Below are 17,540 nucleotides of genomic sequence, written 5' to 3' on the forward strand. Positions count from 1 at the left end.
TAGGCCATTGATTTTAATAGGCTAAACCTTTTATTGTATTGTCAATATTTTCTAATGTTTGCTATGTATTCTATCATTTAAGGCTTTTTTTACATCCCAATGTTGACAGATTGCTAATCAATAAATAGCTATAGTGCTATCTGTTGGTTGTTATAGAAGGGCATAGGTGTTATGGAAAATAGTAATAGTAATGTAACTACCTTCATCAGTCCTTCCTCAAGCAAATGTGTAGATATTAGATCTATTCAGCAATAATGTTAATTGCATTGGCATATTTATCTGACGTTTTCCCAGCTTGTAGTAGTCGATCAAAAAGCTTTTTAGTTTCTTATGACTACACACTAGCAGAGGAATTTACTGCGATGTGACGGAGTTTGATCATAATCAAGGGGCTTGATCAAAGGTTGATCATATTCTCTTCTAAAAAAAAGAAGAGTATCTTTTTCAACAAAAAAATGATCAGTAACAGCCAGCATCCCACAAAAAGCAGTTTGAGACTCATTTTGTGCATATCAAATCGCAAAATCCAAAAAGCTGCACACCACATATATATATATATATATATATATATATATATATATATATATATATATATATATATATATATATATATATATGTATATATATTTTTTTTTACCCATTTTTCCATATTAAAATATTTTGGTGGGTCTTGAGAATTGAATTACTTGCCTAGGTGGTTCCCGGAATAAAAAAGTTTGGGAATCCCTGCTGTGGACTATCGAAAAATATAAAGCTTAAAGGGGCTAATAATTTGACCTTAAAATGGTTTATTAAAAAATTAAAACCGAGGGGGCTAATAAACTAAGGGGGGCTAATAATTCTGACTTTAACTGTGTACAATTAATAACCGTAAATTGACTTTCCCAGTATGTCTTCCACTACTCTTCACCTTTTATGCGTTTTTGTTGACATTATTAAGGTTATTTATTTAATAGTTTACATCAGGGGTCACCAATCCTGGTCCTGGAGGGCCGGTGTCCCTGCAGGGTTCAGCTCCAACTTGCGTCAACACACCTGCCTGGATGTTTCAAGTATACCAAGTACGAGCTTGATTAGCTTGTTCAGGTGTGTTTGATTAGGGTTGGAGCTAAAATCTGCAGGACACAACCTCCAGGAACAAGTTTGGTGACCACTGGTTTACATACTCAGAAAAAAACTGCTTTTAATCTGCTAAATTGGCTTTTGAATGGCAATATGGTTCATTGAACCTTCCTCCCCAACTGAAAAAAACAGCTTAATCCAGCCTAGGCTGGTCTACGCTGGATTTTTCAGCAGGGTCCAACAACTTTAACACTGAAAAGTTTAAAAATTTACATTATTAAGGTTATTTTTTTAATAGTTTACATAAGTTTACTAAACAATATTTTACTAAATTGTCTTTTGAATAGCAATTTGGGTCATTGATCCTTCCTCCAACAAGTGGAACACAAGTGGAACACTGCTATTTTCAAGAAACCACTAAAAACTCAACTATTTAGGCTCCATTTCACTTCCTAATCTGCAATTGCCTCTCTGGATATCACACTAACTTACCCCCCCCCCCCCAAAATGTACTAATACTTCTTAGACTTTACTTAGTTGTGTAAGTTGCTTCCTTGTCCTCATTTGTAAGTCGCTTTGGATAAAAGCGTCTGTTAAATGACTAAATGTAAATGTAAATGTAAACATATTGTCTTGGTTGGTGTTGTGTACTACACTACAAATCCCTGTACTAAACTGTCAGCACATTTTCTATTATTTCACAGACGTATTTTCTTCAGATAATATTTCAAACCCCTAAAATGTTAATAAAAGTCACTTTGCTAAACTGTAGAGTTGAGTTTTCAACATCAGAAGTGGACAGAGCAGAGATCAACATCCCATAATGCAATGCACTACCGCAAATAAACTCAAAACACACAAAATGCTGTTCATTTATATATATATATATATATATATATATATATATATATATATATATATATATATATATATATATATATATATATATATRTGTATGTATGTATGTATGTATGTATATATATATATATATATATATATATATATATATATATATATATATATGTATGCATGTATGTATGTATGTATATATATATATATATATATATATATATATATATATATATATATATATATATATATTATTGTGAATTGCGGTTTTCTCTGTTTTTTCTGTTTAAATAATTTATGTGCGTTTAATATCTCCACGAATTGACTGTGTGTGTCTCTAAATCCATGAGCTGAGATGAGGAAACTCCTCCCCGCAATTAAATATCCAATCACCATGCTCTAAAATTAGGGGGAGCTTGACCATCATTCCACACTTTAACATGGCAAGCGGCGGTGATGTGAGGCTGAGGCAACAGTACAAGGAAGCGCTGGCGAAGTGAGGCAACAGTATAAGAAAGCGCCGGTGTCTTTCAAATCTGCGGTGTGAGGACATTTCGGTTTTGCCGGTAAGTATAATGCCAATAAAAGAAAAAATGGTGAACAAAAAAATAACTGTGTGTAAGCATTGATTTACACGCATAACCATGACTGCACATCTGCAGCGCATCACCCAGCAATATCACTGTCTGAGAAGGTAATAAAGTCGTCCAAATAGCAACAATCCCTCGCTGAAACTTTCCAGCAAACAAACCCAACTGGTTCAGAGAGACACATTAAATAACAAAGGCAGTGCGGGTGATTATTGCTGAAGATTTGCAGCCGTTTTCAGTGATTGTAGATGCAGACTTTTATCATCTTATTAAAGCACTCGATCCACCTTACAGACTACAGTCTCGCATTTTTTCAGCACCGAGATAGTGAAGATGGTTTATTTATGTTTACTGAAGTACAAATATGTTGATTTGAAATGGCCAATTTATCTTTTTTAACTTCACATGTGTGTTTATTTTCAAAGTGTAGGATTTTAAGTGTTCCCCAGTTTGTGCATGGGATACCAGCAGCTGTGAGATGTTAGAGCTATTTTTTTATACAGTACACTAGCAACTACTGTACTTTTCTTGGCTTTTAAGTAAAACAAAATGAGTATTGCAATAAATATATTTTATTTTTTTCTCCTTAACCTCTTACTGTTCCTATTGCCTATAGAATAAAAAACACACGTGTCAAGCCATGAGAACCGACCCGAAAACTTTGCTAAAAAACCGAGGTACCGTATGTATTAAACCATGGGCTGAATTTATTGTTACATCCCTAACCATATATACCATATATGCATCCCTATATATATATATATATATATATATATATACAGTTTAATTATTAGCCCCCCCGTTGAATTTTTTATTTATTTTGTTTTTTCCTAAATGATGTTGAACAGATTCAGGTAATGTTCAAAGTATGTCTGTATTTTTGTTCTTCTGGAGAAAGTCTTATTTGTTTTATTTCAGCTAAAATAAAATAAGTTTTAATTTTTTTAAACAGCATTTTAATGTCAATATTATTAGCCCCTCTAAGCTATATTTTTCGATAATCTACCGAACAAACCATCGTTATACAATAACTTGCCTAATTACCCTAACCTGCCTAGTTACTCTAATTAACCTAGTTAAGCCTTTAAATGTCACTTTAAGCTGTATAGAAGTGGCTTTAAGAAAATCTAGTGTAATATTATATATATAGTCTAATATATATAGTGTATGTCTAAATTGACAGTAAAGCTGATATTGATAAGACAGACTAAAAGACCCAAACTGAGTACTTTCAACACCCTTAATAAAATAAACAGAACTACTTTCACTGCAAAGAGAAACACTAGTAATGAGTTATTGCTAGATTGTCAAGTAAACAGCAGATTTACTGTATGAATGCTGTACTTTACCCAGTAAGATCCACAGGCAGCTCTTCATAGTTGATTAAAGGCGTCTTTCTGTCCTCTCTGGATGAAACGTGGGAGTGATTTCAGTTGTATGCAGACGATTTGATTAATCATTCATCATGTCTCCTCCTCTCACCTCCAATATTCTCCTCTATATCTCATTCAAATCAACTCAACTCAATTCAAAAGAGGTTTATTGGCATGAGTATTGCCAAAGCTTTGCAGATTACAGTACATAAACAATTAATGAAATTGTAATGGGAATATATAATACAACCCCAAATCAGAAACAGTTGGCACAGCATGGAAAACACAATTAAAATACATAAAAAAAAAAGTGATTTCCTAAATTTACATTGACTTTCAATTTCATTGCAGACAGCATGAGCAAAAAATATTAGGTGTTTTGTCTGGTCAACTTTATTTCACATGTAAATATACATCTTCTTCTGTCATTCAGACCTGCTACACACTCCAGGAAAAGTTGTGACAGGAGCAGTTTAGGGCTAGTAATCAGGTAACCCTACTGAAAAAACCAGCCTAAATCAGCCTAGGCTGGTTGGCTAGTTTTAGCTGGTCGACCAGGCTGGTTTTAGAGGGGTTTTGGCCATTTCCAGGCTGGTTTCCAGCCATTTCCAGTCTGGTCTTAGTTGGTCAGGCTGGGAAATGACCAGCTAAAACCAGCTTGACCAGCCTAGCCAGGGTATGAGCCCAGCCAAAACCTGCTATGTCCAGCTTAAACCAGGCTGGTCAAGCTGGATTTAGCTGGTCATTTTCCAGCCTGACCAGCTAAGACCAGGATGGAAATGGCTGGAAACCAGCCTGGAAATGGCCAAAACCCATCTAAAACCAGCCTGGTCGACCAGCTAAAACCAGCCAACCAGCCTAGGCTGGTTTAAGCTGGATTTTTCAGCAGGGAAGATGGTGAAATAATGATGTAATGTGAAGCAGGTGATGTCAACTGGTGATTGTAATTATGATTTGGTACAAAAGCAGCATCCAATAATGGCTCGTTTCAGGGCCGGAGTGGGACTCCTTCTCAGCCCTGGAGTTTCAAGCCTCAGACCGGCCCACCTCAGTTCACGACTGACTATATTAAAATAAGATCATTTCCAACTCAGTTTCTAATTACACTATCACGTCTTTTTTAAGAGAACAGCTGCTTTAGAACTTCAAATGTTCAACAACCCTAACAGTATTGTATGTCGTAACAATAAAAATAAAAAAAATTACACACTCAGACGAAGATCAAACCCAGGTCTGAGGCGTCTTAATCTAACGTGCTAACCACTGTACCACAACAGTTATATATTGAGAAGGGACTCATCTGAGTTATATCATCATTAACCTGCAGGCTGGTTATATATGAAAAGAACAGAGCTGCGGTAAAATAATGAATAAGAAGACTGTGGTCAAGTAAATAAATAAATAAATTTAAAAAGTGTGACTGCTGAGAGCAACAGATTCTGGAGCTAGGGACCCTCGTGGCCAAAAAACAGACCGGCCCACTGGGAATTCTCCCGGTCCTCCCGATTAGCCAATCCTGGCCTGGCTCGTTTCCAATGACTGGTAAGGTACGGTACGGTTCGGGTCAGTATGGGTCAACTTTATCAGGCTTGCGTTTCCAATTTTGGAGGCGTGGAGTATGACAGAAAGTTTCAGTGTACGTCATTCTCGCTTACATTCTACAATATACACTGTAAAAAATTTCCAGGTTTTCACAACAAGTTACTGTAATTTTTCACAGTAAATTACATTAGTATCCCTTCACAGTATTTAACTGAAAAATTCACAGTAATATGTTGTATTCATAATTTTATTGTGAAATTACGACAGGTAGCATGATTACAGCAAATTACTGTGAAAAAGACTATATATTTTGCACGTTAGTTATAGAAATTCAAACCTTTTTTTAATTCAACGTAGAAATTAATACAAATTAACTTTTAACAGATAATAACAGAATGTTATAGCCCCCAAAACGATTTGGTTACCAACATCTTTTTGGTTGTACTGCACCATTATTTAATTTTTTTTACAGTTAACATAGAATATGAAATAATATTTAATGAACATATCTGTGTGCTTAGCCAAAACATAATAAACTGGAATAAAAAGTAATTAATTAATGAAACCAAAGACTGTTAAACAGCCAACAATTATTTCAATGTCAGGGTAAATGTCTGCTTTAGACGGTTTCATGAGTATTGGGCACCTGTCATTGCCTGGAGGTCACTAATCTCAGAATTATATATATATATATATATATATATATATATATATATATATATATATATATATATATAAACCACAGATTAGAGTTTTAAACAACTACATTCTAGCATGAAAAACAGTTAAAACTTCATTTTCTGACGCATATAGAGCCATCGAAGACGGGGCAATTGTCCCAATGTCTAGCCTGAAGACAGGCGCCTCTAGGCGGATACATGAGTAATGAGCGCCGTTACCGCCTGGAGGTCATAGATCTCCGCTACCGGCAAAACACACTTAAAATTACACACAATCTTTACTAACAATCTACAGATTTTGGTTTTGAAGAACTACATTCTTGCATGAAAAAGTGTTAAAACTTTATTTCATTACATATTAAAAGCAATATTTATAATATTATGTGCCTTCTCATCCACCATTACAGCTTGATGCAGCTTGGTGCGAAATGAATCCTGGGAGGAAAAAATAATAATTCTTAATACACTCCAAACGAACTTTATTCTGATTGTTAAAGTCAGAGATATGTAATATTTTGAATGGCGAAGAAAAAAATTAACTTTATATTTCAATGAATATATCACTTTTGCACTGCTTCCCCAGATAGCAAAATACACTCGGGCCAGTTCCGGCTAGATTGTCGCCTGCCGAAGACTTACCCCTCGGCCCAACTTCGGCTGCCGGACTCGGGCCGGATGCCTGTGGACTCACTGCCCGATTCCGGCCCGAATCAAGCGGGCCAGATGCGGCGGCCGTAAGCGAGCCGACGCTGCGCATCCGCGCCGAAATCGGCGCGAGGGTAATGTGCGCTGCGGCCCGGAGCTGGCGCGACTCCGTATTTATACACCTTATAAAACCTTTTGGTATTACATTGGTACTTGATATATGGTATTACAACCATTTGAATTTATATAACAGCAAACACAGACTATAATGTAAACACAAAGTGTAAGCACTGCGTTTAACCTTTGAATAAAGTGCAAACTGCATACATATTCTGTAACGAAAATAATCAGACAAATGACAAAATAAATAAATGTTAAACGTTTATTGATTGCAAGAAAAAAATAGTACTAAAATTTTATACATAATTTTGTAGTGGACAAGAATATCAATATAAAAACAACAATAAAACAACACAATAAAGACACACAGAAAGATTTAAACAAAAAATCTAAAAATTACACACAAACACAGATGTTTTTAAAACAACCCTGTTTTCCCAATAGACTTGAATTAAAAATTTGTACAAACAGCTAAATTTTATATAAACCTAAATATAGAAACCAATTTAAGATATAGCAAGAAACATCTTAAAAATACCAATGACAATCCGTAAAATATACAAGTCAAACTTGTAAAAAGTACTGCAGAATTCTGAAGAAACATCTTGAAACATTTTTTAATAAAACATTAAAATAATAATAAACAAACAAATATATATATATATATAATTGCAGAAGTATAAAGTCAAACTTATTTTTAAATAAACTTGAACAAAATCAATTGCACAAACAGCAATTTTCTTTCAACACGTCTTGTGCAATTTTATATTTACAATTGTATTTGTATTACGTTTATTAAAAATGTATCAAGATGTTTCTTCAGAATTTGGCGCACACACATACATACATACATACATACCATACATATATACACACACACACACACATATATATATATATATATATATATATATATATATATATATATATATATATATATATATATATATATATATATATATATATATACACATACATATACATATATATATATATATATATATATATATATATATATATATATATATATATATATAAATGCAAATGAAAGAAACAAATTGTTCAAGTATCAGGGAACATCCTAATACACTTAAAATGTTGTTTAAAAAATAAAACAAAATAGTGATGTAGACATTTGACACATTAGCTTTCTCTTCTTTCTTCCTCCATCCCTGTCAGGGGCAAGTTGTAGCTACCTTGTAATGCATTTTTCCACTTCTTTATCAGTGGCGTGGTATGGACATTTGTCCTCACTCCATCTGTGATTAAAAGATAAACAGATAATTAGTAGTGAACAAGTACTAATGTAAAAAAAAAAGAAAAAATTAGGAAAAAAGTAGGCTACCTACGAAGCAAAAAAAACAATCAAAAAAAAAAACAAATAAACTTAAAACACTTTGAAATTAGCAAGAGCTTGAACTTACCAGTTTCTTCATTTGTTTAGGCTGCTCCTTTAGTTGATTTTCAAGCTTTTCCAAATCAAATTGGCCAAAGGAAGGTCAAATGTGTTTACATCTGGAATTTCATCACGTCTGTTTTGGTTTTGTGAGAATCAGGCCCAGCTGCTGCTTTATGACGTTGCATGATTTTAAAACTTCAGTCAGTCGTGCTAAAAAAGAAAAATAACAGATTAGTATAAATCAACCTGTAGCTTATTCTCATACAACTTCTGTAAATACAACAGTGGGTTAGACACTGCTGATATTCTCTAGTTGATCTTTACTTTCTAGCTGCATTAAACCTTAACAAATTTAGTGATGTCTTCAATTCTTACAAAGACATCACGAAATGCAATAAGTTCTGTCTTGATCTCAAACTGCACTAGAACAAAGACTGTAAATGTTCATAGGTGTACTGCAGAAGTGTCCAAACTTTTTGGGCCGAGGGCCAGATGCAAAAAAACAAACGTTGTCGCGGGCCAAATTTTACATACATCACACAGACACGTGTGTGTGTATATATAAATATATATATATATATATATATATATATATATATATATATATATATATATATATATATAAATACAGTTGAAGTCAGAATTGTTAGCCCCCCTAAATTATTAGCCACCGTTTATTTTTTCCCCAATTTCTGTTTAACGGAGAGTTAAACATTTTTTCCACACATTTCTAAACATATTAGTTTTAGTAACTCATTTCTAATAACTGATTTATTTTATCTTTGCCATGATGACAGTAAATAATATTTGACTAGATATTTTTAAGACACTTCTATACAGCTTAAAGTGACATTTAAAGGCTTAACTAGGTTAATCAAGTTAACTAGTCAAGTTAAGGTAATTAGGCAAGTTATTTTATAACAATGGTTTGTTCTGAAGACTTAAGGGGCTAATAATTTTGACCTTAAAATGGTTCATAAAAAAATTTAAACCGCTTTTTATTCTAGCCGAAATAAAACATAAGTCTTTCTCCAAAAGAAAAAATATTATCAGACATACTGTAAAAATGTTCTTGCTCTGTTAAACATCATTTGGGAAATATTTAAAAAAGAAAAATAAATCAATGAGGGGCTAATAATTCAGACTTCAACTGTGTGTAGATAGATAGACAGACAGACAGACAGACAGACAGATAGATAGATAGATAGATAGATTTATAGATCATAACAAGAACTGCTGCTTAATTGAATGCATGTAATAGCGACACCCGGTGGTTATTTATTGAATTACGTTCATTTTTGTATAGCGGGCCAGATTCTATTGATATTTATAAAAAGCCTCACCGCGGGCCGTAGTTTGGACACGCCTGGTGTACTGGAATGTACAGTATCTGTGCATCTTGATGGTGGTCTTAAGATTTCTGCCATAGTCATTGATGGTGATGGTACTTGTGGTGCTGCATTGATTTCTGAAATCTTCATACCTGCCTTTTATCCAGCCTCTTTGTTCCAAGTAATTTTTCTTCATCATGGTATAGATGTGTCTATACTGTCCCTTAATCAGATACATTTACAAAACAAAACATCACTTTAGTATAGTGCCAGGTCAAAACTCACAGGTTGTAATAGATCAATGACATAATGTTGACAGTATGTGTTTAAAATAATTGCAAACAAACCTGTTCTGTCTTTAGATGTATGACAGGCGATCATCATCCTCATCTGTCTACCAGTCAGAAATCACAGTTGGGTTGGATGTTGGATGTTTGAGTCGAGCTTCCTCATATGCATCTATAATGAAACATCACATTGTTGTTAACCTCCCGTAAAGAAAAGTTCAAATCCTAAAATACTATCAAAGTTAATTAATGCATATAATACCTATAGTGTAAATAATCAGTACACAGAAGGTTGCACAAGATTTATTTGGAGATTCATGCAGAGTGACAGCCTTATGAATCTGAGACATAGATTTGTAAGATGGTCAAGCACATGCATTATTCTGTACCCATGAAGATTAACCTACCATTGTGAAAAATGTTTGATGATGATAGCCAATAACAATAGACCATTTCAGCTGTTTGTGAAGCAATTAGTAATGTAACGTCTGAAAAGCTCAATCTATGTTGAAAATATATCAGCAGTTTACAGCTTATAATGGACTTTTAGCACACAACTATAACATGCCTATTCACGTTCAAAAGAGTGTGCCATTGACTTCTTTGGTCGTGATGTGCTGCAAAATGATCTCACTAACCTTTGTTAAACAAGAACAATAAGACTTAACCAACAAATATTGTTACCCATTCATTTAAATCAGAATTTATCACTGTCAATAACATAAAAAAAACATCAAAATCTGCTTTAAGACGTTCAGTTTTACATTAACTGACCATTAACGTTACAGCTTGAACAAAAGATATAATTGATTCACATAGGCTAACACATATGAATTAAAGTGCATAGTAATATATTTCTCTTGGATAATTTAAAGAGAATAGTAAACAGTCGAGTTTCAATCATTTTTCGTGACTAACTGCATAAACAAGATAAACAATAATATTTTATTAATTAATTAGTTTTTAATTACACATAATCACAGAATTAATACTGTTGGATAAGTATACGCCTGTACAATGATTTTTTCAACATCCACGGTACTTTATAATGTTAAATCAGGAAAAAAACACGTTATGCCATGTTAGCGTTAATGGATTCGTCTACAGAAACTTTCTTTAACGCAAAGTTAGCATACACACAAATTCGTTTCATGTTTCTTTAAAATAATTAAAATAGTTTTCAGTTACTACACACGTTACAATCTAACATTGTGTAAAAGGAAAAGGAACTTTCAGACGTGTTTGTAACTGTTAGCGTTAGCATACATTAGCTCCAGTCGTGTTTCTTAAAGCAAGTTACATTTCGTATCAAACTGTTTTAAATTACTAAACGCTGTTACAACCAAACACCGTGGAAATGTTTTAAGCTCTAAATTCGCTAATTATACAGTACACAAGCAGTAAAAAGCTTACCTTTCTGACCGGAATCCACATGGAATCTTTGAAAAATCAAACTTTTTCTTCTTGTGATCTTCGTGCCATGGTGGTTGACAACCAGCTTGTTGGAGCATTACCGCCACCGTCTGGATTGGAGTTTGGATCATGAGTTTAGTCACGCATGTGTTTATTATGAAACCAACTTCTGCTTTAAAAAAAAAAAAAAACAGTCAGCACAGGAGCGTGCTATCTCAAAAATAAGCGAATTTTACATAGTTTTTCTCTAGATGACATGTATAATCTATTTATAAATAATATTGTTTTGTTTGCGTCTAAACATTGAGACCATCCACACTAAATATTCTTTTTTTTTTTTTTTTGCTATCGTACCATGAATATTTTCTCAAATTATCATTAAACGTGGAGCTAACAGATTACTAGATAAAATAAGAACTTAATCGGTTGCCATCAGCCGAGTCCTTGCCAGAAGCGGCCAGGACTCTACAGACAGACTCGGACCGGATATGGTTGACCGGAATCGGGCCAGTGCTTTACAGCCGCATCACAGCCGCATGTGCGCGAGCGAGCTGCGGGCCGCACTCGGCCCGGATAACACTCGCCGATGCCGAGTCGGAGCCGGAGGCGCCGGAGGGCAGCCGAGCTCGGGCCGATTACTGCCTGCTATCTGGGTCGGTTCAGGACTCGTGTGACATTGAATCAGATTCAGATATTTTATCAGACGTGTTCATAAGCTCATAGTCATCAACATGCAATTTGTGTACAAGCAGTACACGAACCAAGCAATATGATGAAATATTAATGAATTATATGTCTGCGTCTTACAATATTATGCAAAATGGAATCGGTTTCAGGCGAATTCGACTCTTTACTGTTCACTTAAAGGAGCCGATTCATTGAACAGAACTGACTCGACTCGACCGCAAACAAGCGCCATCACCACAGACAACGCCTGCGTCGTCTCTTCACCCAACGAATTCATCCTCGGTAAGTGTTAAAATGTGACTTTTGTCCGTTAAATGATTGTTGTATGTGTATTTCTGTATAGTGCATGTCATTTAACTGGAATTTACCGAGTACTTTGGTTGTACTCGCACATACAGGGTTTAAGCGCGCCTTTTTTTAAACAAGAAATTAACGACGCCAGATGGTGATTGTAGTGTTTTCTGAGGTAACATAGCATAACGTTAACGTTAGTTCCTGAAAAAAGAAAGAGAATTTTCTTCTTTCTTCTTTCTTCTTGTTAACTGCATTTTCTGTTTCAGTACAAGACTGAAGTAAAGGTGAAATGACTAACGTTATAACGTTAAGGTAAGCTCTGGCTTTCACTTAAGTTAACGTTACGGTTAGTCACCATCATGTACGTTAATTTTGTTCACTGTTACGTTAACGTTAAGTTAGTTAAATAAACTAAACTCATTATGAAACAAGTCTTAACTGTTTTATTAAATGAGGCTTCTAATACAATTCAGTTGTATTATTTTAAACTAACACAGTACATATTGTATATTTCTTACTGGTGTTAATGCATTGCTAACATTTACTAATGAGAACTAATTGTATAGTGTCACTAACTGTAGATTTTATTTTTTGGTGTTCAGGTGTACCTGATAATAGCTGAAGTGTGAGGTGAGTGTAAATTCTGATCACACAAATATAACCTAAATTCATTATCACAATCTAAACCTATATATATATATATATATATATATATATATATATATATATATATATATATATATATATATATAGAGTGTGTGTGTGTGTGTGTGTGCGTGCGCGCGCGTGCGTGTTAGGTTGAGTCTTATTCTACTCTTATTATATTCATATTTTTTTGCAGCCACAGCCACTGATGTTGAAACACTGATGCCAATCACCCCTCTCTTGATTATTAAAGGTAATGTTGAACCTTCCTCGTTTTTATTAGATTTTTAAATGTCAGGTTTTTCACAAATTTGTTGTGAGCAGTTTCTTGTACAAACTCTTTTTCTTCTTCCAGAAGTTCCACCAGTACTTCCAGTCGTAGTAAATATTAGACAAAGATTTTTTTAAACTATAGTTTTTATTTTTATTAGCAATTTTACTGGGCATGTCTGTTTGTTTGCTTGGTTTTTAATAGGCAGAGCATGGAATGTCAACTTTGTTTCTACAAACAAATGTAATTATTCACAAACACCTCTAATTTAGTCTTTCTTTCCCCAGCAGTGCAATGTCAAACAAACAGTCTTATTCCTTGGAGGGTCGAGTGGTCATTGGACCTCACCTGGATTTAACGACTGACTTTGGATCTGGTCTGAAACTGAAGTATGCTGAAGATGCCTTTTGCACTCTGGAATTTAAGGTAATGTCTACAATAAATATTGTAACTGAGGGCTTGTTTTCGGGGGGTTAAACAAGGAATGTATAGGAGCACAAGTCATGACTCCCCTTGTCCCCTTGTTATAAAGGGCCGTGTTGCAGACACAATTTGTTTGTCTGTGCTGGAGACCAGAGGGGAAGCTGTCTTTAAAAGGATGGGGCTCTTATACCATATGTGAAGTTACCTATTCAGGTGAGTGGATTACATACAAGTCATTGCAAATGCATAAATAGTGGGAAATTTTTACTGGGCAGCACAAATTAAGTGAAACTCAAAAAACGTTGAAAAATATTTGGAATATTTGCAAAAAACTTGATTGAAATGAATACAACACAAGTGCTGTATCACTTCAATCAAGTTTTTTGCAAAATTTTCCTAATATTCAAATCATGAAAAATTAGCTTGATGCAAGAAACATCCTGCTAGTATTCAAGAACAAGTGCTATAATGTACGTGTTCAATTTGCAATAAGTGTGAACCCAGCATTAGATTATAGTCTGTAAACAGAAGGTGTAAATCAGATCAACTGTATTAAAATGCTCTGCCTAGGTCATTAAAACCACTATTTGTTGTTAGACTGTTCTTGAATGTGTGTTTGTGATGGAAATGTTTTTCAGATGTTTTTGTTTAAATGATTGCAGTTTGACTGAGCTACAGTATTGTCAGAATGTTCAAACTGAGCTAATTGTAATTTTGCTCTGTAGTGCAGCAGTAGTGTCCCAGTAGTGTTGTATGAAGCTAACTGTCTGCCCTTTTGCTTATAGGTGCTTTTTGGGCACCAGTTTGGAGATGGGAGACAGACGAAGTCAAAGAAGCAGAGAAGACACATCAACCAGCAAGTGTGTAAAATTATCAGGAAAATGATTCATGATATATATATATATATATATATATATATATATATATATATATATATATATATATATATATGAGAAAGAGAGAGCGCGCACTCTGAAGCACTGCTTTTTATATGTATGCTACATATGATGTCAGATTTTTTTGTTATTATGTTCTTAGGATTTTTTGAGGCTCCACCTTCACCTTTTGAAAGTTTTCTGAAATGCTTACACAGATGTCATTAAGCTGTTAAATAAATCTGTAAAATGTATGTGTGTTTGTTTTTATTTTGATTTTAGAGTCTTCTCAGATCACCCAAAAATGAAGATTCTGTCATCATTTACGCATTTTCAGGTTGTTTAGACACAAAGGGGAATATTTGATATTTTTATTCCTGTGTTTAACAAAAAAATCATTTTTAACAGAGCTGGAACAACCTGAGGGTGAGTAAATCAAGATAGAACTTTCATTTTTGTGTGACCTAAATTTGCTTTGAAATTTTACAGCACCAAACTGTTAAATTACAGTAATCCGGGATATAACTGTAACTTTACAGTTAAATCAGGTATTTAAACTGCAACCTACTGCTAAATCACAGTAATCATATTGCAAATTCACAGCAAAATATAGTTAATTCTACAAGATAATACTGTGAAATCACAGTAACAGACTTTATTATCTACTGTAAAGTTACAATATATGGTTGTAATTTCACAATAATTTAATGTGACAAAACCACAGTAAATTACTGTGAACTACCTCACAATAATTTACTGTGAATTTACATACAGTAATTTACTGTGAAAGTAATGCAATTATTAGCCAGTAATTTACTGTGAATTTAAGGTCAAATTTTTTACAGTGTATTATTAATTACAGAAAAACTACACACAGCAGACATTTAGTACTTATTTGAATTCAAAAACACACACAATACAGCCCAGAGTCAGCGCAAACCTCTCATCTGTGTCTGTAATCTTCAGCAGCACATGTCAGCTCTGTTAGAGAGTCATTCTGTCATTCCCAGTTCATAATAATCTAAAAGGCGAAGATAATCATGGCAGTTTGTTCATGATTCAGGTTGCTAAAACAGTTTTGCTCCTGTGTTTTGCCGGGTTTCTCCTTTTTTTCTGTGCTTCACTCTCATGTTTGTCCTTTTCTTTCTGAATGGAGCAGATGACGGAGACACTTCAATAATCACACACACGTTATTATCAACAGTACAAGAAGTTCGTTATATTAAATATAGACGTGATCGCAAGCTCCCGGAAGAAAGCGAATACCGCTTGCACTTTTAGACAGGCTCTTAAAGCGACAACAGGACACGGCAGGCTTTGTGTCTGTTCATCAAGACGACAACCAGGTTTGTTTAAGCTCGGGTCATCCATGACTCGTTATTATATGCATGTAGTATATGTAATCTCTTGGCTGTGTATTAGAAGGCGCTTCCTTTGTTTACATTCTGTCTAGCTCCACGAGTTTGTGACGTATCTCTGTAACCAATCAGCGTTTAGCTGTGCATGTAGCTCCACCTTTTGGTACTCTTTCTCGTTTTTTGATCCCTTTCGAAAGGGTGCTGAAAAAGTGGTATAGTACGGTTTGGTTTGGCATGCTTTTTGATAGTGGAAACATAAAAGTGTACCATACCATACCATACCGTACCACTCAGTGGAAACGGGCCATAAAGGTTTAGTCCAGGTGTGCTCAACTCTGTTCCTGGAGATCTACCTTCCTACAGAGCTTAGCTCCAACCCTCATCAAACACACCTGAACCAATCAATTAGAACCCAAACAGCACTTGATTATTACAGGCAGGTGTGTTTGGTCAGAGTTGCAACTGAAATCTGCAGGAAGGTAGATCTCCAGGAGCAGGTTTGAGCACACCTGGTCTAGTCCTTCAGGAGCAAAGATGGGCCGAGGATCACCAGTTTGTCAACAAATACGTGAGAAAATGATTGAAATGTGTAATAACAATATTACTCAGAGAAAGAGCGGAAGACATTTAGATATTTCACCAATTGCGTTCAGCTGCACATCTAGCTCCGCCTTTCGCTACTCTTTCTTGTGTTTGGTACCTTTTCGAAAGGGTATCGAAAAAGTGGTATGGTATGATTCAATTCAATACGCCTTTTGACAGTGAAAACGGCCATAAAAGCAAACCGAACCGAACCGTACCACTCAGTGTAAACGGGAAATAGAGGCTTTTTAATATGACCCAGTGGTATGGTAACCTCAGTGTTGTATCCTGAGCTGCTGCTGCGCTGTTGGTCATGGGGGAATGGAGAGCACGAGACTGATTCCAGTGACGCTCCAGGGACAGACGAGTCTTCGCTGACGCCAGCTTCCAGCCTCCACTGCTGAGACTGCAGCTCTGCACAAGACTTTTGGCCGGCGGAGAAATTAAAATAGTCGTGCCGAACTGAGTCTGGTTCTCTCAAGGTTTTTTTTCTTCACTCTCCTATCGGTGAAGTTTTTTTTCTCTCTCCGCTGTCGCCACTGCCTCGCATGGTTCAGGATCTGAAAAGCTACGCATTGATGAATTTGCTCTTCAGGGTTTGAACTCTCAGTACCCTGCTGAAAAATCCAGCTTAAACCAGCCTAGGCTGGTTGGCTGGTTTTAGAGAGGTTTTGGCCACTTCCAGGCTGGTTTCCAGCCATTTCCAGCCTGCTCTTAGCTGGTCAGGCTGGGAGATGACCAGCTAAAACCAGCTTGACCAGCTTAGCCAAACTGGGAGTCCAGCCAAAACCAGCTATATCCAGCTTAAACCAGGCTGGTCGAGCTGGTTTTAGCTGGATTTGGCTGGTCATTTTCCAGTCTGACCAGCTAAGACCAGGCTGGAAATAGGTGGAAACCAGCCTGGAACTGGCCAAAACTCCTCTAAAACCAGGCTGGTCAACCAGCTAAAACCAGCCAACCAGCCTAGGCTGGTTTAAGCTGGATTTTTCAGCAGGGTAATGATTTCAAACCACACTGAACTGAGCTAAACTGAACTGAACTTAAACACTAAAACTGAACTACCCTGATCCAGTTACTATGACCATTTATGTGAAGCTGCTTTGACACAATCTAC

General features: G+C 35.3%; 1 protein-coding gene and 3 long non-coding RNA genes across 4 annotated transcripts in view; 2 read left to right on the forward strand and 2 right to left on the reverse strand.

Moving 5' to 3' along the window:
* LOC137490250 (uncharacterized) overlaps nt 1-4,084 on the reverse strand; it is a 31,391-nt gene extending 27,307 nt beyond the window's left edge. Inside the window, exon 1 of the mRNA XM_073907883.1 lies at nt 3,851-4,084. Coding sequence (XP_073763984.1) covers nt 3,851-3,878 — 28 coding nt within the window. The 5' untranslated portion in view covers nt 3,879-4,084. The remainder of the gene's footprint in view (nt 1-3,850) is intronic.
* Nucleotides 4,085-8,339: 4,255 nt separating this feature from the next.
* On the reverse strand, nt 8,340-10,052 carry LOC141375252 (uncharacterized). The gene is made up of 3 exons (XR_012382980.1): nt 9,939-10,052; nt 9,744-9,814; nt 8,340-8,470 (listed from the first exon to the last, which is right to left on the reverse strand). It is a non-coding gene; the product is annotated as an uncharacterized lncRNA (long non-coding RNA).
* A 2,129-nt stretch (nt 10,053-12,181) lies between these two features.
* On the forward strand, nt 12,182-13,242 carry LOC141375255 (uncharacterized). The gene is made up of 4 exons (XR_012382983.1): nt 12,182-12,260; nt 12,539-12,584; nt 12,875-12,902; nt 13,114-13,242. It is a non-coding gene; the product is annotated as an uncharacterized lncRNA (long non-coding RNA).
* Nucleotides 13,243-13,496: 254 nt separating this feature from the next.
* On the forward strand, nt 13,497-14,486 carry LOC141375251 (uncharacterized). Its single transcript, XR_012382969.1, has 3 exons — nt 13,497-13,614; nt 13,721-13,824; nt 14,397-14,486. It is a non-coding gene; the product is annotated as an uncharacterized lncRNA (long non-coding RNA).
* Nucleotides 14,487-17,540: the final 3,054 nt, after the last annotated feature.

Source organism: Danio rerio, chromosome 7 (assembly GCF_049306965.1).
Source record: "Danio rerio strain Tuebingen ecotype United States chromosome 7, GRCz12tu, whole genome shotgun sequence".
In the NCBI taxonomy this organism is placed as follows: domain Eukaryota; kingdom Metazoa; phylum Chordata; class Actinopteri; order Cypriniformes; family Danionidae; genus Danio; species Danio rerio.